The 25892-nt window shown below is 46.3% G+C and overlaps 1 protein-coding gene across 1 annotated transcript in view; it reads right to left on the minus strand.

The window, feature by feature from the left end:
- Nucleotides 1-1624: 1624 nt before the first annotated feature.
- LOC135398677 (probable proline--tRNA ligase, mitochondrial) overlaps nucleotides 1625-25892 on the minus strand; it is a 109911-nt gene continuing 85643 nt past the window's right edge. Inside the window, exon 14 of the mRNA XM_064630062.1 lies at nucleotides 1625-1737. Within this exon, the coding sequence (XP_064486132.1) occupies nucleotides 1625-1737 (113 nt within the window). The remainder of the gene's footprint in view (nucleotides 1738-25892) is intronic.

Below are 25892 nucleotides of genomic sequence, written 5' to 3' on the forward strand. Positions count from 1 at the left end.
AATTGTAAAGAAAAAAAGGAAAAGAAACAAAAGACTAGTAGTTAAGATAAGTTCGGCCTATGTACCGGTATACCTCCTCTCCCATGTAAAGAACCCCCCAGTGAACCCATCCCGAAATATGATAGTTCTGTGCTGATGTATTCCCTTTTTCTATGCCGTATATCAATATTTTGAACTGTGTATTAAATACATTTTAAAAAGGAAATTTAGTGTACGTACAGCTTATTCTAACCCACGTGAACTGTCAACTGCGCAACAGTTTATCACAATGCTATTTGTATCCGGCTGCAGCTGCAGGGCTATACAGCAAGCTGCGTGAATATCATAAATCAAAATAAAAAAACTATGCCACCTAGAATCACGCGGTCCGTGCCGTTGACCGCGCGATTCTAGGTGGCGTAGTTTTTCATTAGTAGCAGCATTATAATTTGATGACACGTTCTCTTGGACACCCTGTATATGTCTTTGACGAAGTCACGTCAGCACCGCAGCTCGAGAGGAAAGCTCTATCAGGAGCTGCTGTATTTTCGCTCTAAATCTCATAATACGTCACGTCTTAATGGAGTTGAGGCTTCAAGTAAACGGATACCACATCAAACCACTCAGCAAGAACAAAACAAGAATACAGATATGCAAGAGGAGAAGAATTATACCCGTGAAGAAAAACAGCCATCAGCGAAAACGCTCCAGTAATACATCATATATACTTCATAACGGAAACCGAAACCCCCAATGCATCCTCTTTCGTGTTCTGCAAAGGAAAACACACGCGCAGAAACGAAAAGAAAAGAAGAAAGAAAGAAACGAAGGGTGGTGGAGGAAGGAGGGGAAGGGGGTACGCACGCGCCCAGTCACCGAGTTGTGTAACTTTAGAAAAAAAAAATGTTGTGTTCCGGCAGCTGAGAAGTTGCACACATTACGTAATCTTTACCTCACCCCTCCCTCTACCACTTTAGGCCACTTGCCTTCAGTACTGACTGTCCGCGCTTTTTTGCATTTTTTTCCCTTTACCTCGTTGCTATTTTTCACCCGTCAGCTGGGCGAGAACGGTCCAAGAGGAAGAGAAGGTAAAAAAAAAGAGGCAGGTGGCAACCATGTGGGGGCAGTAAAAATAACCGAGAGAATGAAAAGAAGAGCAAACTAGGCGATGCCATCGTAATACTTGGCAAGGAGAGTGGAAAATTTTATTGCAGAAACGCGGTCGCATGATCACTCACCGTGAGACATTGCCAGGAGGCACTGTATGACGTGTAAAACGCTGTCTTTAGGTTGTGTTTCTATGTTCGCGCAGGGTGTTGCCAACAGAGAGTAATGCATTTACAAAGTAATGCATTGCCTTCGGGTAATGAGTAATGGTAATGCATTACAATTTGGGAACAGGTAATGAGTAAGTGACAAGTAGCATGTGACTGGTTGTTTTTTGTCTTGTACTGAGTACCATCCCCCTTGTCCCCCCCCTCCTCCTTCCTGCTGTCCTCTCCCCATCTGTCCACGTCTGTACGCCCCTCATAGTCACAGTTGCTTCGCGGCGCGAACACGAAATCTTAAAAAAAAACAAAAAAAAACAGCGATCATGCTGCACGAGAGCTCCCCGTGTGCTCCTACCTGTGGAGCGAGAGAAGCTTCAGGACATACTCCGACGGAGCGGGATCGCTTTCTCACGGTCTGGCATGGTCAGCGAAGAGCCCTGGAGACTTTCTACTGTAGACCTCTTGACATCGTGAAAGTGCGGCCCATCTGCAGAAGGAGATAAATGCAATCACACCATGACATAGAAGAGGAGACACATTTTTCTAACATCATGCGCTATTAAGTGTTAAAGGGACACTAACGTGCAAAAATTTCTTCTCGTGGAATAAAAGGTGCCGTCACTTTGATGCCAACACAAAAGGAACGTGTTTCGCGGCTCGCGTCGTTCGCGATTTGTGCACAAACGAAACCGCAACTTTCGCTTTCCCTCTTCCTCTCCTTCTCAAGAAGCGGGACAATGCGGAGCGGCGTCCCATTGGTCTCCTCAAACGATTTGTACCTATCATCGCGGGAGATCGTTTGAGGAAGTTAATAGGACACCGCTCCGCACTGTTGCCCTTCTTGAGGAGAAGTCGAGGAGTAGGGAAGGTGAAAACAGCGGTCTTCATACGCGCATGAATCGCGTTCCTTTTGTGTCGGTGTTAAAGTAACGGCATATTTTCGTTCCAAATCATTCCAAATTCTGAACTCTTCGCACTTCAGTGTTCCTTTAACTAACCCCTTAATTTTACTATATCATCATCGGCAACATATCCAAAGAGTGTGTGAAGATGGAACGTCACTGGCGTAACCAGGGAGGTGTGGGGTTGTGGGTGTACAACCCCCCCCCCCCCCCGAAATGGCACCTTTGGTAGTGCATTTGGGATGGGAGAGGGCAACGAGTTGAAATTCTCTTCTCCCATGTTAAGCCCCCGTAGAAACCATCCCGAAATATTTTTCTGCCTGCATCGCTGTGGCCCATGTACGGAGCCAGAAAAGTAGAGAGGCCTTGAGACCGACCCCAGTAACCACTGAGGCAGTACATGTATCAACGCTGCGTGAGGTGTCTTCATGCGCAAGTACCCCCTTCGCTTGTCGTGGGCACACTCCACATGTGCAGAACGTGACTTTGCGTACGGCGCGTGCGCAGTGTGAACACGCTACTTCCTTGTGCACGCAAGGTGATTGCGTACGCCACAACTGAAACTCTCTATTACCATCAATAAATACTGACGACACTGTATAGCGGAACGCGTACATTTCTTGTAAAGGCCGCCAACCACGATGACAGGCACACGTGAGCCTGCCGACCCTGAAAGCAGCCAGGCTATCCATTTTCCGAGTGACAATATCAATGCACGCATGACTGAACATGATGTGTACGTCCCTTGGGGCTGCGACTTCCCTGTTGCGATTACGGTAGTACGTGGTACGTGTTTTCTATACAGCCTTTTTGCAGTATACCGCACTTGAAGGGTCTTTCCAATCTATTCGAATCCCGTGCATTGAGGCGGGAAGACTACTTGCTATGACCAGAACAGGAGCTAAGGGGTCCTTGTGGCTGCGCCTGCGGTCACCTTACACGGAGCGTCGGTGACACTGGCGGATCCAAAACGTCAGTTCATACACTGGATTTCCCTCTCTCCCCTTCCCCACCACCACGACCACCACCACCACCACCAAACCGAGGGTCTGGATCCGCCCTCGGTCGGTAAACACGCTTGAGGCAGGGTGTGGCGGGGTGTCGATGATTGTCGTAGAGTTCACGGTGTTTCCCGCAGGGCGGAGCCACCCGTTTTGCAATGCGAATGACTCTGACAGCATCCTCTGCTTTATGCGGTTATACTATAGTGTTTGCAAGTTGGCGACACCTATACCCTGGTGGTGGTAATAATGAAAGGGATCGTCGCTGTCGGCCTCACAGGTGTGGGCAACGTCACGCCCGACGCCCTGGGGAATGCGCGTCCTAGGCCGACTTCTAAAGGAACTGTGCCGGCTTATGTCTGAAAATGTCTGACATATCTCAGAAGGCACATGGCAACCCACTGACTGAGCCAGTGGACAACGTCTACGGAGAAGGGAAGCGTTGAGTACTGGTCCACTACAGAACTGGGCTGCATGACTTGTGGACGATGGGGTGACTCCTGTGGTTATACAGACGCATCTAATAAGGTGAACCTTACTCTGCAGAGAAGTCGACGTCTTACCATTTGACTACTTGTGGACTCTCAGTGTCACTGGAATGTTTACTTCTGTCAAGCGCAACGTCAAAACTAAAATGCGTTCCAGCCATCCACGACAGCAGCTTCTTGCTTATACACCGCTTGGTGTCTCACTCAATATCCTAGCGCGCAGGCTGATAATCCATAAGTACATTTATGCCGCTAAATAGCACTTCGACTAGGAAACATTTCCCTCTCATAGAAACACCACCTTGAATATCCTCAACTGCTCTTGACGAGCTGCATTCCTTCCTTCAGGAGCAATCTCTTGTCATCGTGGCTCAAGGCGCAACACATGTAATAACAGGGTTGATCGTGCTTGTCTTCCACTCCGCCCATCAGCTTATAGACCTCACAGCTAATCGCGCCGCGAACATGGTTCTTTATCTTTCCTCCGTACTGTGGTCTCATCGCGTGACGGCTGAGGAGGGGCTGATGGACAGCGTTGTTAGTTTGCTAACCAAGCTTCACACCCAGCCAACTCTTCAAACAGTTAAGCGGTGGAAGGATGGATGAATGATTCTACTACACTCTAAATCTGGTCACCCATAGTAAGGGTTAAAAAATGATCATTTTTTAACCCTTACATCATGGATTATGGTCTAACCCTTTTGTACGGGTTATGTAGGCGTGGCCTGCACATAAGGGTGACACTCAAGGCCGCAGTTTTTTAGCCTTATGGGTTACGAAACGTAACCTTTCCCGTAGGCGTTGAACCCCGCTTTATGGGTTACCAGTCCTCTGCAGCGCTCTTCCCTTCACAGCAGTGTAGCTTGTGGTGAAGCCCGCTCGCTGAGTGCATCGCCGTGTGGCCCCAGCTCATGTACTTCTAGAGAAGTGGCAGTGTACAGGCATGAAAATAAAATTGTGTTTGTGATAAAATAAACGCATGCACACTTGTACATGAAATCCGAGTATGGAACACTTCGATTTATTATGGCTAAATGACAAATTACAAAATTATTTCACAACAACTCAGAGTCGGGAAACATTAGTTTGCTTCGTTAAGCCAGCTGTCTGTTGATGCGGATGTGAGTACTGACAACATGACAGATCTGAATTACTGACAACAAATCTGCTCCTGGGAACCATATACGAAATGCTGACAAGTACATGCAAGATATTGTATGAGACTTCACTCTGCGGCTTGCGTTATCCTGGTGGTGTACCGTAGCTTGTACTCCAATCATTCTAGAATAGTCGAACAGTTGTACACAGAGGCTTACTGCCCCGTGAAATTCGATCCCGGTGTACCCAGGTCATCACTGTTTCTGCATCTTGAAAAGACACATGCATGAACAAGCCTTAGCTGACGTCAGACAGCTACACTCGCTCTCAAAAGCCGGTCACACATTAAAAGAAAGAGAGGGACAAATGTAAAAAGAGAAGAGATACACACTGTTGCAAACTCACTGTTTCGTCGCGAATGGTGGCCACAGCCATCTCCTCAACGCGAGGCACGTCTACAAAAAGCACCGCCACTTGTTTGTTTTGCGACAGCACAATTCATGGCTTTAATAATTGCGGAAGACACTCACCAATTGATTCAAGACGCCCCTGTGTTGAAGGTGAATGGCCGCAGAACACACACCACCCAGTGCGGTCGCCGGCATGATCCTCAATCTTCCTCATGAACTCAGCACAATCACACTCATTTTGCTTGCATCGACCGCAAAAGTTGCCGCGAATGTCCTCGGAAGTGAACATCACTACAGCAACAACAAGACGGAAGAGTTCAAAGCCAACGAGTCGCAGAGACAACTTGATCCAAGCCTGGACTCGAAGCTCCGAGCGTCCGCGTCCGTTCAGTTTGAATGTTTCAGCGCAGGCGCAGAAGACGCGAAACTTGTAGCAAATTCGTTCTTGTCCTCGTAATAAGGGTTACGGTTGAGAGTATGGGTGACTGGAATTACGTAAGGGTGATATTTCAAGGGTGACATCGATGACACGTCACTGTCACCCTTGTAGCACGGTGCCGAAGCGTTACAGCGGGCTCATGTAACCCTTGGAATGGGTTCTAGACGAAGTAACCCATGGATTTAAGGGGGAAATGCCAATGTAACCCCTGGAACACAGGTTACAGGCCGTTAAGGGGGACGATAAGGGGGACCGGATTTAGAGTGTACTACAGCTTCATAGCTTTAAGTCGCGAGACAACTATGATCATAAGCCACTTGAGGGTTATGTAACGTGCGTTAGCCGAGTTCAGAAAATCATTCCGCACAGTAGAGTGTCCAGTACGACTGCACTTTAACCGTGGTAACCCGTTGGGAATAAGCAAGAACGGGCCTGCAGGTAGCCGTCGCAGTGTCCCTAGACGTCGAAAGAGCGTTGACACGACAAATCACAGAAACGCATACATGGGCATGGGATGAAGATGTAATGGCCCATTCACCGCCATTAAGGCGGTTCACTGTCCCGTTGCTTTTGTGGAAGGAGTGAAAGAGGGGTGATTGTGGAGAAAGTGTCATCCGTTAGAGCTCGTCCAGTATACACACGATGTTAGGTTACCATGATCTGCGAAACCTATGCATAATCACATAACAGGTTTTGGTGGCTTCCAAAAGCCAAAGAGCATCACGTGGTGCCTCAACGTTCCTAAGTTGCCATCAACTGCTCTAGTCGTGGCTGAAGGTACAAAGAGAGACCAATAACTGTCTTGCTCTGATCTACATTCTGGCGACGCATGTATGGTTTCAGCCAATCCATAATGCCACGCCGTAATGCCAATCCAGAGCGTAACCCCTTGGCACAAGAAGAAATACTGCCACATGGGCGTTGACGTCCCTCACCTCTTCGTCTTCTTCTCTGCCCCATGGAGAATGGCTACCTCCACTAGAAGACAAATAGCTATCTTTCTCCTCTTCTAACACACACACACACAAAGATGCATACTTATTTACTTTCACATACAATGATATAAATTATCTCAGGTGGCCGGCTCCTACGGGCTGTAGAGGCCAACATCACCTTATTTTTCTTACTCTACCCTACCATATACCTTACCTCACGTTCACGAGGACGAAGTATTTTTATTTATTTTTATTGTTTCGTGTTAGCGCCGCGAAGCAACTGTGGATGTGAGCGGCGTACAGACGTGGACAGATGGAGAGGGGACAGCAGAACGGAATGGGGGACAGGGGGGTTAACCCCCCCCCCCCCTGGTTAGCATGCGTCCTGGGCCGACTTCAGGGGGAACTGCGCCGACATTCGTCTGGAAAGTCTTCGGAAAACCCCAGACAGCACAGTCGGTGATGGGATTCGAAGTTTCGAACCCACCACCTCTCAGTTTTCAGCACGACGCTTGAGGGCGAAGTAGCGAGAAGTCGGAGGTCAAAACTAAATTAACGACAAACAGATATGAGACATTATTCGAGAACGGCATGCAAACTTTTATTACTATTATTATTATTAAAGCCCGAATACGTCTGCAAGACGAAAAGGACGCCGCTCAATTTCAACTCAAAATGAAAAACACACGCGTGGAATGTCGACAACCCTTTCGGTATCCTTTTCGACCAAGATATCGCATCGCATTTCTGCCTGTTTTCCGGAGAGCTCGGCGCCGCGGAGACGTTTCTTGTTTTTGTGAGTGAAGTTTACAACCTTTTACGACCCAGATCAGGTCGTTCTTTAGCACCGATCGCCTTTATCCGCAGCGACCGGCGTGTTGTGCCGATGGCAGGTCGCCAAGGTGTAAGGGACCTCTCACACGGACACGTACGCGATAACATTCGACGGAGGAAGAGATAAATGAGAACACCCTAAGAACCATCATAAATTTATACTTCTTTATTTCTGCTCGATTTCCTTCTCTCTGTATTTCTACTCTTTGTTTTGTTTTCTTTTTTTTTTCCTTTCTGAAACGAAAATTAAAGCTAGAGTCCAATTCCTGCTATATTATCAGTCTTCCTTCTGCACGTCCTCTTTATCATACATGGTTATCAATGCAGATGTTGCAACGCAATGTCTAAACGCCTTTCGGTGGCGTCGTATCAGAACAAAAAGGAAGCATTTATAATTCATGTATTTATGCCACAAATGCCCATCAAGAGCCGTTACATAAGTGCGTGTCTGTGTGCGTGTGTGGGAGGGGGGGGGGCAAAACAAAGAAAACATAATAAAAATTAGGAATGGGACAACCGAATCCTTGTATCAACGTATCATGTAGACAGGGAGTCGAGATTTGGGAATCCGAATCCCATTGCCGAAAACGGCGAATCGAATCTTTCGAATCTACCGCAGCGACGTTTGTTTGTTTCTTTTTAAAATCGGCGCCTCCGAAGTCCGCCGAAAGCCTAATTTGCCGACGGGACCCAGGGCGCGTAAAAACCACAGCATAAAGCTCAGACGGAAGTTTAAAAGTAACATGGTTTTGCTTTTGATTGTTTCTTAGTTTTATGGAAAGAAATGAGGCTCGAGAGTTTATGTAATTATTGTAGTCGATGAACAACATGTTAAAGATATCAAATTCTGCTTCAAAACAGTTTTCGGTCCCTTTTTTCTTTCCTCACTTTTTAAACTTGAGTTTGAGTTTGATTTGCAATTTTCTGGCGCAAAGATATCTGGGATCGTGACTTTTTAAACTCTTTTATTAAAGTATTTCAAAGATTCGAGCATCGTAAGATTCGTGGAATCGCGGAACCTTCCTTGGATTCGGATTGGGGAAATTCTGGATTCGTCTCATCTCTAATAAAAATAGACATCATAGCTTGAGGCATAAGTACACAACTGGTGGCGAAAAATTAAAATGTCGGACACGGAAATAATGGTTCCAATTGATTGACTGATCGATTTTAAAACAAATTGGAGATGTTAGTCTCGTGTCACTCGGGACTGGCTACAATTAATGTCATTATATTTATAGTGTAACTAATTTAACTATCACTAACTCCGGATGGATAAACCTGACATGCTTCTTGTGCGTTTCTTTCTGCATCCACGTGCATCCCTTCGCTGCAGAGCACGAACCGGTTCAACTCGCCATACTTTTGTGCCGTTCCATTAATTAATTCAATCAGTTACTACTTTCATTGCTATGTCGGGCAGCAAGTGAGAACTCGCACGCTTAATGTAGGTGTATCTCCCATCTATGAGAAAATAAGAATAAATAAATAAACAACGCACACAGATATCCGACCACGCGATGGTGTAACTTTGGAAGAAGCGAAAATAAAAAAAGGATGAAAAGCTATGCCTGGCAAGACACTCGCTTTTTCAGTGGTGGGCGACCCTTTCCCAAGCGTGAGGAGGCGATGACGTCATGAGCTGTTTCTATCAATACGCATGACGTGTAGAAATGGCATCGCCAGTCTATATGGTGCCTCGTTAACGGCAGCATTCCGTGAGCAGCATGCACACTCATGGTTGAAGTATCTTACAAGTGCTGGCCACTTGCCGCATAGCGACTCAGAGGGCCCGTCCTAATCTTTCACACGCTCCACAGGAAAGGGGAACCAGGATTGGGTATTTCTTTTTGCGTGCTCGGTATGCAGTTCCTTCTCTTTGGAAGCCTGTCAACAAACACATATGTCTACCAGTTTGATTGTGAACAGTGGACGCCGTGTAGCAGACAGGGATATGTCGTAATTACTTAATAAAATCTCTATTTCCACCAGAATACTATTTTGGTGGGGAGCTGGGCGCAAAAAGCTGTGGGCAGCTTGACGGGCTCCCAGCACCCTTTTTCACTTGACGAGATGACAGCGATGAGTGTGATTAATATAAGTGTCGTTGCTAGTCGCAGTCTAACAATACTACCAGTGAACATGGCAGGAACAGGGAAAATAATAGGAGTGCATATAGGTGACAATGAACGCATATAGCTACAATTGTCAGTCATGACACAATGATGAATCACTAATACCAGCCTAAAAAGAAAAGGAAAACATTGTATTGTATTGTATTGATGCAATTCTAGATAGTGTAATAGTGTACTAGTGTTGAATAAATTTCCTAAAAAAACGCATGTTTAGCTACAGGTTTCAGTCATGACACAATGATGGACTACTACTAACAGTACGAAAAGAAAAGAAAAATATTGTATATAAAAGAAGTGAAAATTTGCAAGACAGAAATTGTACACCATAATTAGTTCTTAAACGCTTTCCGTTGATTAATCTGACAAAGGTTATGAGAAAAAAATTCATTTGGTTCCAACGTAACGAGGTACCATTTATTATTTGTACCATTATGCAGTGCATAATGGTACAAAAATGGCGTATGCGCCTCCCGTTTTCAACAAATCAGGGGCGATAACGATGTCATTAGGGATGATGGTTGGGTAGGAGCGTTCTATGAGGTGAAGTTCGTTTTTAAGAGTGTGGGTTCGAATCCAACCACCGGCTGTGCTGTCTGAGATTTTCCCTGGGGTTTCCGAAGACCTTCCAGACGGTCTCACAGTTCCCCCTGAAGTCGGCCCAGGACGCATACTAACTCCCCAGTCCCCCGCTCCTTTCTGCTGTCCTCTCTCCATCCGTCCACATCCGTACGCCGCTCATATAGCCACAGTTGTGTCGCGACGCTAACACGTCCCATCACACTCTCTGACTTCAACACATTCTCCTCCTCCCTATCTTTTTCTGTGAATTTTCCTGATCTCTTTCTTGGAAATAATTCTCGCCTCACCTCGAAAATCCTTTCCTGGAAAATCTTGCTCACTTCACCTAAGCGTTCGTGACGTGAGGGTGAGGTGAGGGTGCCCTCACCGTCATGTAACATCGCGAGAATCCCCACCTCTGGCTTACAAGTGCGCAAAAACCAGCTGCGCGGATAAACATGCAGTACTTTACGCGACATTGCGCTGGCGTGGCAGAAAGGAGTCTTTCACTTCATTCAGAGCAGACAAACAAATAATCAAATACGACTGTCGGGAAAATGATTCCTCGAACGCACACTTTCTCATATAACTGTCGAGCAGCTATAAAGCCACAGTATTCCCCACCCCGCACAAAGTCAGCAGAAATTTTATCCGTTATTCGTGGAATTTAACCTTCAAGAACCTCCATTCCAGCTCTGTGACAGTAAGCTCCTTTCTTGGCCTCGCTCTCAAATCGCAACGTTGACCGTGAATGCTAATATATGTTCGCCGTCCTCATGCGCCCACACTAATGGTTATGAAAACGATTCAATCTGACCGTATACTCAGTGTTGCCTTCAATGCAGGGCCTAGTAAATCTTCACGGCTAGATCTGGCGAGGTTCCAAAGGCGGCGTTTGTCTGGTCGCGTGTGCACACAACCCTGGGCTGGACTCCAAACGATTAGGCGCCACAATTATTTCGCTTTTTTCGTTACACTAAGACGGTTCTAAATGTGTCACTGCTGGCAAGCGGGTGTAAACAATGCTTCTTGGCCGCAGGGATGCTACGCACTCGCCATTTTTTCTAATTACCGTGATGCGGCCGCTTGTGGTAAAGTCACATTCTTGTTACCGCGTCCATAAGCAAGATCATGTAGAGGCCACGTGACTTGGTCCACGTTCCTTGCTAGCGCGTGTAGACATATCCCCATCAGCGTAACACCCAGTGATGAGTATTTTGCCAGTTGGTTCACAACTTATGTTATTCGAGGGAACACGTGATATATGACGGCTCATCGCGCAGCACGCTCCTAGCCAACCATCATCGCGAATGATAACGTTATCTCCCTTGATTTGACGAAAACGGGGGGGGGGGGGGTCGTACGCTATTCTTGAGGTAATTATGAACTGCATTATGCGCCCCCCCCCCCACACACACACACACACGAAGAGACGATGATGAGATAGGTTTGATGCCGGCCAGCAGGCTGGGCGCTGCCCCAGTGCCATTTGTAGGCACTAGGCAATGCCACAAAAATTGCGTACGCCCCCCGTCTTCAGCAAATCAGGGGAAAGAACGGTGTCACTCGATCGAGATGATGGTTGGCTAGGGGCATGCTATGTGGTGAAGTTCATTTCTAAAAAGCTCACCTCTGTGAGGCCGACAACGGCCCTTTCACCATCACCATCACCACCACCACCATCATCATTTTTAAAAGTGTACGAGTATAGAAGCAACTGAACAGTAGTGGGTGAAGCGAACTAGGTGGCCTGGAAGTAGGAAGCCATTTATACTGTTAATTACTTGTACGATCGCTTAATTGTAACTTGTTCAATTATTTTTTTCCTCGCGAGATGTCGCTTCACCTTTGCCGGATGCGTGGTTCATCAATCTGTTTGGCAGTAACAGCTCCCGTGACATAGTGGTTAGGATGATCGTTTTCCACGCCGAGACTGGGAGGTAAGACGGGTTCACGGGTTCGAATCCTGTCACCGGCTGTGCTGTCTGATGTTTTCCATGGGTTTTCCGAAGAGGCACAGCTCCCCCGAAGTCGGCCCAGGACGCATACTAACCCTCTGTCCCCCACTCCTTCCCTGCTGTCCTCTCTCCATCCGTCCACGTCTGTACGTCGTTCATAGCCACAGTTGCTTCGCGGCGCTAGAACGGAACTTAAAAAAAATGTTTGGCTGTACTTCCCCGCAGATAACGCAGTGCGCGTTATCACTGGCTCTTTTCCATGTATATGCTGGGGTAGCTCTGACTTTCCAAGTGCTTTCGGAATACGACAGAAAAGCAACACGTAGTACGAAGATATCAGCAACGTGACGCTAGCCACTCCAAAGTTGTGGCTGAGTGGCCAGGCTATTGGCTTATCATGTTTTCGGAAACGTTATCGTGAAACTCCCTAATCTGGTTTGATTGCCGGTTGAGGCAATGGCGTAGCAAATTTTGGTAGTGCATTTAGAAGAGGGAGACGAGAGGAAATCCTCCTCTCCCATGTAAAGTCCCTAATTGCTCCTTACGTGATGCGGTAGCTTATTACTCCGAAGTATGAGTGGCAGCGCATCGTTGGGTGTGGTCAGCACAATGAGGCCTCTTTGCTAATCTACGTGTTTCATTGCAAGGATAGCGGATAATATGCAACAAATGAGGCAACGGACTTCCTCTTCTATGCAATATGTTTCCTTTTTATCGCAGCGGCTAACCGGCTACTAACATCACATACGTAACACCTCCGAAGGGTGTCGGCCTGCTCCGTGAAACTCGTATCGGGCGACGAACCGTTGTTCCGGTATGTCGCATTCAGGACACGTTATCTCGACAGGATGATAAGAGGGGATTCCATTATGAAGCTGACCCGAATATTTTGCTCATGTGGCGAGAGGGTTGTAGCTTCCTGTGTTGAAGTGCCTTGGATGTGGTATGATGAGTTACAAAAGCGTCACCGACACACAATCAAGTGTGTGTTGAGTTGTGACACTGCGAAGTGTTTGCGTTGTGCAAGCCAATTATCTTGTTTGCGTTGGTGCTCGGGCTCCACTGCTGTTGGGACTCCTCTGCGCGCAGATACAAGCACGTGATCCGGATTTTCGAACGTTCGACAACCACTCGATCCAGATTTTCCGCTCGTGCGGTTACACAGGAGTGCAGAATCGCGATTCAAACCGTGAATTGCGCGCCCTACTTTCGTTAACCTGCGCGAGACCTGCTGAAGCATGCGCAGAGTCTGTGCCTCTCGTATCCCAAGGCACCGGCATCGAGTTCCGGAACAAACGGTTCCCGGTATGAACGGGAGTACCGTGCATTCGCACGAGCGACATTCTGCAAAACACTCCAGTGGAAGATACGCAAAACGTCGTAGCTTTTTGCTGTCACGTGAGCACTGAGAGTCATACCTTTTCGTTCCTGGATATATATTCTGCGGCACAGCCACAAGCTGGATTCTGTAGCAGACGACAGGACCAGTCTTGGGTAGTAACTAAGTTACTTTTAACTTGTAACTGTAACTAGTTACGTTTGGGGTTAACTAGTTACATTTGAAGAAAAGTAGCTTTTAACTGTAACTAGTTACTGTTGCTGTGAATGTAACTGCAAAATGTAACTAGTTACTCGAATAAATGTCGATCCTTGCTTACGTACTATTGTCGTATTTTTCCCTGTGGGAGAGCCACATATTGACTTATACAGCTTCTGGTTAAGTGCAATAACACTTTTATCGCACTTAAGTAAATATAAATAAATGTATGTTTTGAACAATTGTATCACCCTCTCATGGTCATTTTTATAAAAAGTAACTGTAATGTAACTAAGTTACTTTCTCTCAGTCACTGTAACTGTAACCAGTTACTTGACCGAGAAAGTAACTATAACTGTAATTTAGTTACTTAATCAAGAAAGTATCTATAACTGCAACTCAGTTACTTTTTAGAAGTAACTTACCCAAGACTGGACAGGACCGATGCTGTCGTCTGCTTTGGATCTCCATTTAGGGTCTTATTTGGGGACGAAATGCATGCAAGATTATGCGAAGTTTTGGGAACAATTGGTAGTTCTGGGAAGTAAATTTCAGGGTAAGAGGACTAATACCCCTGTCAGCCGGACTAATTTAGTGTTACTTTCAACGAGTGACACTTGCACTTAATGTCATTCGTGTGCTGTCACACGGCATCTTTTACTGGCACTCGGCAGAAAGTGCGCAAACGATTTAGTGAGTTCACCAAACTCACTTCGCACTTCTCTTCGGCGGATCGAGTGCGTATAGCCTCGGCAGCAGGCCTTGAGGTACAGGTAAAAATATCGAGTAAAAGCAAAATGTCCTGGCTACCACATAATTTTAAACCTGTATGTTCATCGGCGTGCTTATCTGACTTGGGTACAAAGTATAATATTGTGCAGAGGGAACGTGTAATTACTCTCGTTAGCAGACTGTGAAAACTTTGCAGCCTGGCGTACTGTCCGCGGCCATATTTGTTCTTGTCACACATGCATAATGACACAAAATAGGCTCCTCCTCCCGTTTTCAACAAATCAGGGGCGAGAACGTTGTCATTCGGGATGATGGTTGGCTAGGAGCGTGCTATGTGGTGAAACTCATTTTTAAGAGTGTGCCGTCATATAGTTCAGTGACACAGGCATGTGTAGTGAAAGTGACATTTGCGGGAGGAGTGCACTTCACGAAAATGGCAAAGCCCGTGTGACAGCGGTATAAGTTACTCCTTGTAGTACCCAGTGGTACGAAGTATGGTACCACTTGGGATTACGTTTCACCGCGCCACCTTTTGCATGCACTACCAAAAACCTGCCAAAAACCTCAACGCAATCTATTAATCAATCAATAATTGCCGAAGCTTTCCCCCGTTTCCGTTCCTACATGTCGACAGTGAACCATAGTATAGTACGCAGCTGTGGTTATACTGCATGGTAGTTTCTAGCGCCTTTTTCCAGACGCTCGTCACTTAATTCGCTTGATGCGTTGGCATGATATCTTATGAAGCTCCGTCCTGCGACAAGACTTACTGTACGCGGTAATCTCGCGCGCGTGCAGCTCTTGACGTGATTCTGCGAGATTGCTTTCGAGGACAGATGGCGCCTGTTGGCACTTGTCAAGGATCCGCCATGACAAGTCGAGATGGATCGCTCTCTTAATGGATAGCCTTCCAACAGCCCCGCAAGTACTTATTGTTGGCTTGATTACAGCTCCACTTTATATGTGTGTATGTTCGGCATAACTTAATACGTCACTTCCATCATTTACGTTCTCCAGAACACGAGGGACTCGGCGTATCACTGGACACAAAACAATGATACATATAATCGCTTTCAGTCTGTATTGTTTCTCGTTTCCCCATTATTTTCGTCTCCCTTTCGATGACGTTCATCGCTTCCAGATGGACGATCACTGGGATTCTGGAATTCTATTCTGGGATTCTGAGATTCTATGATTCATCTGGGATACATTCTGGGATTCATCTGGGATTCTACTCTCTCTCTTTTTTTTTCAGCTTCTTCCCTGTGTATGGAGAAGGCCAATGCCCTACGCGTTAGCATTGAAGTGGAGGAGGTATAGACGTTTCCGCTGGTATGGCTTGCAGAGTGACACAAAGGCTTGTCAAAAGGCAAAGGTCAATGGATGTCAGCACCAGGACACGATTGTGGACTTGTGACTTTTCTAGTATGGTATACCCCTATACCAGCTACGGTGCTTCTTTTCTGTTATCTGCTATGCCTCAAGCACGAACTACTAGACTGTACAGATCATGTCATTACATGCCCGTCCCATGGAGGGTCCTGTTTAGCATAATCCGCTAGGGGCGGTGCACATCGAGACGCCCTTCATGACTGGACAGTTTAAATTTAAATTTCGAACGGCAGACGCAGAGTGGCAGAGGACAAGGCAACTCTCATCAGAGTGGGAACAATGATGACGATAATCAACGTACGATATATTCAAGAACACGGTACCCCGTGGGACATGCACTGCTTGTAGAAGTACTACAAGCAGTGGCGTATCTAGGGTGTGGCAGGTGTGGACAGGTGCCATGGACGCCAGGTGAACAGGGGCGCCATTATGTGGTCGGGTGTGAATGTGCCAGGTTGGGCACTCAACCTGGCACATTCATAAATGATCTAAAGCAACCGCCATTAGAGAGGTTGTAGTGTGAAACCTAGTGCGGACCACACGAAAACCCATCCCCAAGGACTTCATGTTAACCATGTTGCCATGGGCGCAGGTAGCTCTAGATACAAGGACTGCACAAGATACCAAGATATAGAGATACAAGATACCACTGACTACAAGGCATTATAGCAAACGAAGCAGTAGATTTGCTGATGACCAGAGCCACCGCTAGCCTCCCTGCGGCGCTGCGAGAGGATGTATGTAACATGGCCGCTATAGGCTAGTTGGTCGTAGCCAGAAAGGTAAGGCTCGCAAGTCATCCACCCTTTACCATTCTCTCTTGCATGTTTAAACGGTATAGCACGGAAGATGTGGATGGAAAATACACATCGTTTTCAGGAACAACTAGATGATGATGATGATGAATGACGTCAGCCATTTCGCCTTTCTATAACTCCCATTCCTCAACTGTCATGTCGAAGTGGCATCCGGAGCCGGCAGTGTACGCCTGGTGTCTTCGACAACGAGAGTGAACCTGCTATAGTCCTATCAACCGAGCGACGGCTAGCATAGATGGGACGCATTTGCGTTTCTATCACTCCTATGTTCCGCCGACATTTTAGCGTAGTGTCCGTACCCAACGCCAGTGCTGTTCAATGCTCTAGCCTCATCACCAAAAGCAGATACGGTAGTCTGGAATCGCAAAAAGCTAAATTTCAACGATTCAGACAAGTAACCTTTTTAATACATGTATTTGATATGTCGCTACCCATAGGTAATATACCGATGGGTACAAAGCAACTCTTCTGTCGGCACCAATATCCGTACGGGTCGTTTATTGCCGTTACTGGCTGTGATTGATCTGTTTGTGTGTGATTGATGTGACTGCTGTGACTGATGATAAGTTGATAAGTACATTTAAAAAATGTATATGTGTGACTGATGAGTTTGTATTCCCTCCCTAGTTTTCCTACATTTATATCAATACAGAATCACCGATGTGCTAGCTGCTGGACCAGAATGCACATGAAGAGAAAGGCTGTGGTGGAGAATTTCAAACGCGATATAATGACATCAGCTTCAGCTCCAGAACTGGACAGCACGCGTATATGGCACGAGCTGCTTTGAAGAGCACCGAGGAGATCAGCCTGACCCCCTTGCACGAACATTGAGCAGATTCCTCAGTGGTGTCTTCAGTTACATCGGTGGTGCTTCATTCAATATAGTAGCGCGTGCATACAGTGCTCTACCAGTGCATAGAGCACTGGTAGAGCTACGCGGGACAGTACTGAGAAACTTCCCTAGCGTTCGTGCAAGCGGACCATCACTTGCAGAAGATCTCAACAGCGTGAAGAGTTGTCGGCTCCATGTCAAGAGCTCTACGGACTTCTGGTCAAAACTGCTGCATTGCTCGCGCTCGAGTACAAGCCGAAACAAAGTTCCACGAAGCCAGCTGCTGTTTCGGCTCGTCAAGAAACCGGCGAGGAACATATGCATACAACATAACAGACCTCCCTGAGCGTGCTGGAGTATTACAATGCGGAGTTGGACTAGCACCTCCATATTTTTCTACTTTCTTCCAACCAAAGAAAGACCTCCATGAGTACACCCTGAATATGCGACATATAAGCGACCCGCCAGTAGTTACAGAAAGATACCATGAGAGGACCTTCTCGCAAAGCGCTCTGGTGGTACGGTGCCGGACAAAAGTTTGCCGAACTCGCTCCGGCGCATTTCTTCCTCAGAGTGACACGCTTGCAGCGAATGGGGTCGTACGGACTTACGGATATGTGCCTAGGTAACCCAGTCACCTGTTTGTAAGTCTGTACAGTAACATTCGCGGTTAGTAGATGTTACTCTGAGGAAGAAATGCGCCGGAGCTTGTTCCGTACGCTTTTGTCCACAAGTACACATTTGTCTCAATAGAAATCGCATACGCGAGCGTAATTAGACTTTTATTTATTTGACTTGATTTGTATGAGAAAAAATAATTGAGATGTTAGTCCCGATCAAGTCACTCGGGTCTGGCTACTCCAGAACGAGTTATTAAAAAAAAAAAAAGAAATGGAAACTACACAAATCTATACACTTTCAAACGGAATAGATGAAAACATCACCACAAAACTTGGCACCAAGGGCACCAGTGTAAGAGACTTTTATTCTTCGGCACCGTTTCGACTTTCGGCTACTTATTTTTCGCGCTATTCCGGAAATGTTTTCTATATTCACGAAGCCTCACCAACAGTTCATACAGCGACCTTCGCATCCGACATGATCGGTTCTGAAATGCGTACTCCATAGCCTCTTTCCCAGAGAAACAGGCGAAGACCCGGTTGTCCCAAATAGGGCCGCGTCCTTCGACTCCTATATATCTCGCCCTTTCCTGTCATTACGAAATGACAGAAGCAGGCGAGAGGACATCATCACATGCTTCCATTCCACCTGTTATTGCTATGGAACGCCTACGCAAACACACACGCTCAGAAGGGTTCTTGCGACGCTGCCAGCTACATTTCTTTGAAGCCGTTATACGTCGATGGGACGCGCTGTGTTTGCGAACCTCGGCTATATCTCGGTTATACCACGGTCACTCAATACCCCGTGGTTATACGCTAGGGAGTGACTTTTTCGGGTTAAATGCCTTTCTCAGATGCGGGAGGGGAGGGGAGGGAGATCGGGCGCAAGTTTTAAGTCTGTAATTCGAGGAGAAATCGGGCGATAATTGTGCCTTCGGGTGTTTTTGTTTCTCCTTTGTCTCTCCTCTTGTCTTTCTTTTGATTCTTTTTTTTCTATCGGTTATCAGCGCTAATCCCCGCAGGTAACACTGATGGTTGTATTTTTTCGAACGTAGGCGACCCATTCTTAGACGTGTTATAATGGCGACCTCTGTTCGTCTTCAGCGGAACCGTCATTTGAGGAGTTCATAGCGATTGGAATTCGGAAGATATCGAGTTTAACCCGAATTGGTCGGAGGTCAGTTCGGGGGGGTTCGGGGGGGGGGGGGGAATAACCGGGCGGAATCAAGTTTAACCCGAAAAAGTTGCTCCCTAGACTTATACCTCGGGTATATCTAGAGATGTGCGCGGACGAGGGTATATCCGCGGACATGGGCGGATATCCGCGCTACATCTTGGTTAGCGGATAGAACTAACGTTTTGAAATCCGCGCGGATGAAGTGCAGAAGAAATCGCGTACCTCTGCGGTGCGGGCGGATATCCACACCTTAATCATATAAACATTCTGCCAGCGTCAGTGTGTGTGTGTGTGGGGGGGGGGGATTGAGAGCACACAGGGAATTCAAAATGGCGCCGAGGTGTGTCGTCCGTTGCATTGCTTTCTTATTGGACAGTAATCGCCCAATATAATTATTGCACAGTTATTGTGGATGATATAATGTTCCTTAGTAATTTCCATGGTGAAAAATGAAAACGTCTGTGTTACAATATTTTAGATTATGCGGATTTTCTTTTTCTTCTTTTTTTTTTTTTTTTCTACAGTTAAAATGACCGCAAATGTGCGGGTACACCTATGCCAACTAGCACGATTGCGGATGCTGTCGCGGATCTTAAACGCGTGGGTGCCGTGGGTTCGAATGCTGTCAATGTCATCCGCGCTCACCTTAGTTTCAGTAACCAACTCGATAAAGATCCATAACTTAAAAACCCGAGACTAGGAGACAAATAACGACAACACAGACAAGGTCTCAAAAGGTCAAAAGGTCTTTGGGACCTTGTCTGTGTTGTCTGGGGTTTTTAAGTTATGGATCTATACCACCAGCTCGCTTGCTACCTCTCTATCCTCTCGTTATCGATAAAGATGTTTTTCTTCTTTTTTTTTTTATCACACAGAGCTAAAGATGTGTGTTCATTTTGTTGTTGTAATCCACAGACCAACCATTATGGCGTCGCTCATGATCGCAGTTATTATTACTACTACGTCTGGTATATGTACGTTATGTTCATTGCTAAATAAAAATGAAATTAAATGAAAATGAAATGAAATTATTATTATTATTATTATTATTATGTGGATATAGTGTGACATTGATTTGAGGTGGAAAAGAGGGAGTAATTTGGCGACAAAATACGTGTAGATGCCTTTAGTTGGTGTGAAAAATACGACATGTATAGACAGCCCAATTGTCAGTTACCCGCACATAACCACTCGGTCAAGTAACGAAAAGCATAACCCCCCTGTTATAATTTCCGTGACTTAATTAACATGGGCCTTGGCTACCATCATCGAGTGGGACTCCTTAACCTGCTCGGCCATACCGTTGTTTTTGTTTCGTTCTTTTTTTTCACCTACTTTCTCTTCTATTTACGTGTACTACTCGAGTTGCCTGTCACATCTCTGTATGTTCATTTTTTATTGTTTCAATCAATTAACTTCCCATGTTTCGCGCGTAACACAAAGGCGTACGACTGTTTTGACGATGAAAGACACACGCACACAATGACTTTCCCAGCAACCCTCCCCCACCCCACAAAAAAATCTAATAACAACCCCCTCCAACCCCCCCAAAAAATAAAATACCGGCTAGACAGGCAAGAAACGCCACAAAAGCATCACCATATATGCTATAAGCATCACCACCCACCCACATCACCCATACGGGACACCAACACCCTTCGAAATAAAAATCCTGAGAATATTCCTGCACACGTGACACATAGAATACGACTAATCTGTGTGTTACGTGCATGTATTGCCCGAGAGCTCAGGCTGTAAAGGCTGTCCTCGTCGTGGATTTTGTCCCCCAGCTAGCCTGCCGTGCATGCTATTCTAGTCTATCTCTACGACTATCTTCGTTTCTAAACACGAACGAACCACGCGTTTCTTCAGTCCCCGCAGAAGTAGATATATAAAAAAAAACAAAAAAAAACGGAACGACACAGCTTGTCTAACGAGGCAGCAACCACTTATCATAATGAAAAGCAACATAATGGAGAGAAATCTCCATTGTTGCCAACCAGTTAGTAGTCATTACGCTTATGTTTCAGTCGCGTGACGAGAGGTATAAAGCTGTATATTCTGAAAACGCACTCGGAAGAGAGCACTTAAAAGGCAGTAGCCCACTTTAAAAGAACGACGTCCATTGTGTGCGTGGGCTCTTGGTGGAGGGAAGGGAAGGGAATGATTAATGATGACTTACTTAATGACCGCGCACTGTTTAATTTCTCGATGGAAAGTAGGGGACTTCCTCCGTGGTCCCTCCCGCTTTAAATGTTTATGTGTTGCCGGATATATCTTTGTGTATAGCTTCCCGAATGTAAAACTGGAATGCAGTCTTTGTTCCGTGGACGGTTTGTTCGAGTGTTTGTCATAATTTACGGAAGCTTGTAGATTAGTTTGTTGTTTGAAGTCACTTTCTAATTTTACGTGACGTAGTCTGTGTTGTACGACGGCCTCCCGCTAAATGGACTAAGGAGAACTCAGCCGTGACGCAAACTGCATGCATGTTGAGTTGTACATCCCGTTTTCGTCATAAAGCTAGTTGTGGATACAACAAAGATGATTGCTTTGCGCGAAATGTTTAAAGATCCTTCCGGTGAAGAGCAAGAAACCCATTTATCATCTACACCGTAAAAAGCGGAGATTGTTTGGTTCTTGCTTTTTTTTTTTACAGTGTTTCTTCGCGTTATTTTTTAAACAATCCTTCGTAACCTGGGCCGAAAAAGTTCCCTCTCGGTTTATTCTTTCTTGCATTCACTTCGCTTGACTTCACCGAAGAGGTTTACGGAAGTCAGCGTGCGCAAGTATTCGCCCTACATTACAAGTTACAACAACAACGAGGAAAAGAAACACGAGTACCGAAACCCATCCGGGCTCGGACGTCACTGCAGGCGCCTCCGCCAGCCAGTGAGGCGACGCGAGAGGTCACGTGCTTATACGACTGCCAATGGGAACTGGGCCGTAGCTCTCGTTCCTGTGACGTCAGTGCTCGACGTGTGCGTGTCTTCGCAGGTTCATATCAAGTACGACACCCAGAAAAAAAAAAAAAAATCTCCTCACTGCTTTGGCGTGTGGTACAATGAGTGCATGACGTTCTTTTTTTTTTAATTCAATGTTAGCGCCGCGAAGCCACTGCGGCTGTGAGTGCCAGACAGATGGAGAAAGGACAGCAGGAAGGGGTGGGGGCCGGGGGGAGTTAATATGCGTCCTGGGCCGACTTCAGGGGGACTGTGCCGACATTCGTCTGGAAAGTCTTCTGAAAACTGATGAAAAACCTCAGACAGCACAGCCGCTGCCGGGATTCGAACCCGGTGTCACCTTCCAGTCTCGCGCGGCGTGGAAAGTGCATGAAGTAATGAACAACATCGATCAAAGTGTTACAACCCCCTTAAATAAAGATAAGGAAAATCGCTGCCGTCACAATGCACAAGTGCGTTACCACATTCACTATACGACTGCATGTGAGCTATGCGGTAACTGAGGTGGAAAAGATGCGGGTAATTCAGTCACCTTTCCCCTCCTCCCCTTTCGTGTATTAGAAAACGAAAGCATATAGTGCCGTGTCCGATACCCGTATAACGCCCTTCGGCGTCGTTTCACGGAACTAAGAGCTCTTGGTTGCCAGATGCACCCAAATAAACGAGCAATCACGAGTTCTCGGTAATGGGCTCGGTTATTGGACCCCTAATAATAGCGGAATACAGGCGTCTGAGTTCGGAACGCATGTGTGATTCCGAATAACTGAGTACCTGTGTCTTCCTGGAAAAGAAGGTGAGGGGATTCCCGGCTTTGTGAGAGTAGAGCCCGACTTTTTATTGTTCACGCACCACGGCGCAGTACAACAGATACAGTACAGGTCACTCTTTGCACGTGAGATCATTGGATAATCATAAAACAGCCGTTTTACAGCTACGCAGCAGCATTCTATGGAACTAAATCGCCGCCATCTTCGGAATAGGAGTGCGCATCGCGGTTTCAGGGACATGTGTTCGTTCTAGCAAGATCTCGGGCCTCTCTCTATCCAGAAGGATCACCACTAGGAGGCGCACATGATGGGAGCTTCACAAAGTGCAAAGTATGATCAAAAACAATGTTGTTAGAATTTTCGGAAGACGTGCAATATGCTGCAATCTATTTAAATTACATCCCAGGTATCCTCCGGATCTTCGTGTTTTTCAGACCACAAATATTCTAAACGAAGTAGGTAATTCCAATAAAAAAATCAATTCCACCAAACGGTTTGCGAGCGAGAGATAGAGATAGAAAGACTTGTGCGAAAAGGAGCCAAGAACAGTACAGAGCAACAGGTGATAACTATGAACACTTCAGCGGAGACCGCATCTTCAGCATATAGCCTTCAAGCGACTGGATATATGCAGTCGCATGATGTGAAGAAGATCGCTGAATACTGGCGTCCAGCAGCTATAAGCTACAACAACAACAAATAAATCGTGCAGTGACTATATGACATGAGGTTACATAGTGGTTATGTTTTGGGCGATTTTGTAAGAGAATGCATAGTGCATGACTTCGTCCGTGGTCCGTGGCATGTTCTCTGAAAGACAGTGAAAGGCAGTCCGCTTTATTGCAGGAGGATGGAGATGGAACACGACGGAGCAACGCGAAGTGGACAAGAACGGACACGGACAGGATTGCTCATGCGTAACGCTGTCCGTGTTCATCCTTATCCTCTTCGCGTTGATACGTCGTGTTTCAGTTCGCTTTATGTCCCAAAGTACATCTCCTTTCTTTTGTTAGAGCTACTATATGAGGCTCGCACAACTAAATTTAAATGCGGTTCGTAAGTAATTTCGATACCTTCGCAATATAGATTGCATCTTATTCAGCAAGTAACTTCGCTCCACGTGTTATATGGATATAAAGTTGGCCTTGGTGGCCCTCTCCTTTGCACACTGATGTCCTTTGTAGCCAGTAGCTATGGGCTAAATTCGTCGCTCTGTTTACAAAGCCTGCAGAATGTGGTATGCGTCTCTTGCGCAATGCGCGCACTGATATATTCTGCGATGTATATATGCAAGAGGATTGAATCATTCATCGCATTCAAACTGAATCTGCGTCTGATAAGCTTTTTGCAGCGTAACAGATATGCGCTTTGACAGGTACGCCAGACGCAGCTGGTGGGCCAAGAAACAATATGCTGCACCTGCTGTAACTTTTCTTTACCCAGAGGAAGCAAGAAAGGGCTAGACGGCAAGGGCCTTGCAAACATCAGTGTGCTTGGAAAAAGCTGTCGACGACAACAGTAAAACCGGCGCACGTACACCGATGTATACGCATACACAGACTCCCAGGCGCCCAGGGAAGGAGCCCTTGATATTTTGACCCACATTTGCCAACCGACATCACGTCACCGACGCTAAAGGTGGCCGACGCAACTTTTTATTCGCTTCTGCGTAGCGGCTCTTTCTGTTTATTATTGCTTTTCCGCCCCTCGTATACCTCAAGACACTTCTTCCCGAGATTACAAGGCGAATCGGGTGATTTATGACTGGGCTTTTAATGCCACTTCCAAGGGGTGCAGCTTATCGCTCTTAAAGTGGCCCGTCCCCTTTCTGCGCTCTCATCTGCATGACGCGGCCATCATGCTGCTCGTGTCGTCTGCAAATGGTGCCGCTCGTGTCGTCTGCTACGATGTGGGCGTATCTGCCTTATCTTACGCCGTTCTTTTTATCTGCGCCGATGAACACGAGGGGAAGACGCGTAGTAACGAGTTTTATTCCGAATGGTGTTTACTTTTCAGGGGCTTTCCTCGCGGGAAAACGCCTTCCTTGAAACGACTGGGTGATTTCAATCGCTCCACGAATCTGGACCATGGGGTGCGCTTTATTTTTCGCGTCCTACAACGTGCATGTGTGTGAGATACAGGTGTGTTCTGGGTTGGACATCTATAATTTGAATGGTTGTTGAGAACCGACTTTTCCGTCTTTCTCACACATTAGAACTGCAGAAGGGGAGTTTTCTCAAACTCAGAAGCAGCAGAAGACAAGGACACAGACAAGAAGTTGACGCTACGAGTGCTTACTCGCAACTAAAAGGAAAATGTTCGTTGTACCAAAGTGATACAACACCAAAGGAGGGAGAGGGAGGAAAACCCATGAAATCATCTTACCCTGTCATTCTAGTTCTAATGTCAGTTTACCAACCACCCCGACTTCGTACTCTTGTGCAGTTTATCTCTCTCACACGTGATATCTAAAAAAAAAAAAAAAAAAAAAAACGGCCGGATAGCTTATGCTTCCACCCGACTTCGGGCGCACGTATTTGGCGCTTGGAGTACACTATAAACGTTACTTCTGTTTACTCGGTCTTGTAGACGGTGCAAGAGAGTTTACTGCATAATTGGTAGTTTACTCTGGAAAGAAAAAAAAATATGGAAATGTCGGCCTAACTCCACACTATGACTGGCTACTCCAGACGCTCGAGATGCGCCGCTACCTGACATCTGGAAATTAAGACGGGAACGTGTTCCGCGGGAGCCCTGAGGAATACGAAATCACCTAGCAAAAACGCGGCTTACTGTGAATGTGTAGTCTGTTGTCCGGTCTCTGAGCATTATCTTAATACTGCGAGAGGACCGTTCTTGAAATTGCCCCAAGACAAGAATTTCGAGGCCAGATGGGAAACGCTCGCGGTCCAGCAGATACGCTCGTTGTGCTCTGGTAATCTACAACATGGCCTCCCGGCCAGTTTCAATGAACGACCGTCGCCCTCTTCCATACGCCTTCCTTCTTCTCACTTGTTTCCGAAAAATAAAAAAAAAAATATCT

This window comes from Ornithodoros turicata, chromosome 6 (genome assembly GCF_037126465.1).
Source record: "Ornithodoros turicata isolate Travis chromosome 6, ASM3712646v1, whole genome shotgun sequence".
NCBI classification, from domain to species: domain Eukaryota; kingdom Metazoa; phylum Arthropoda; class Arachnida; order Ixodida; family Argasidae; genus Ornithodoros; species Ornithodoros turicata.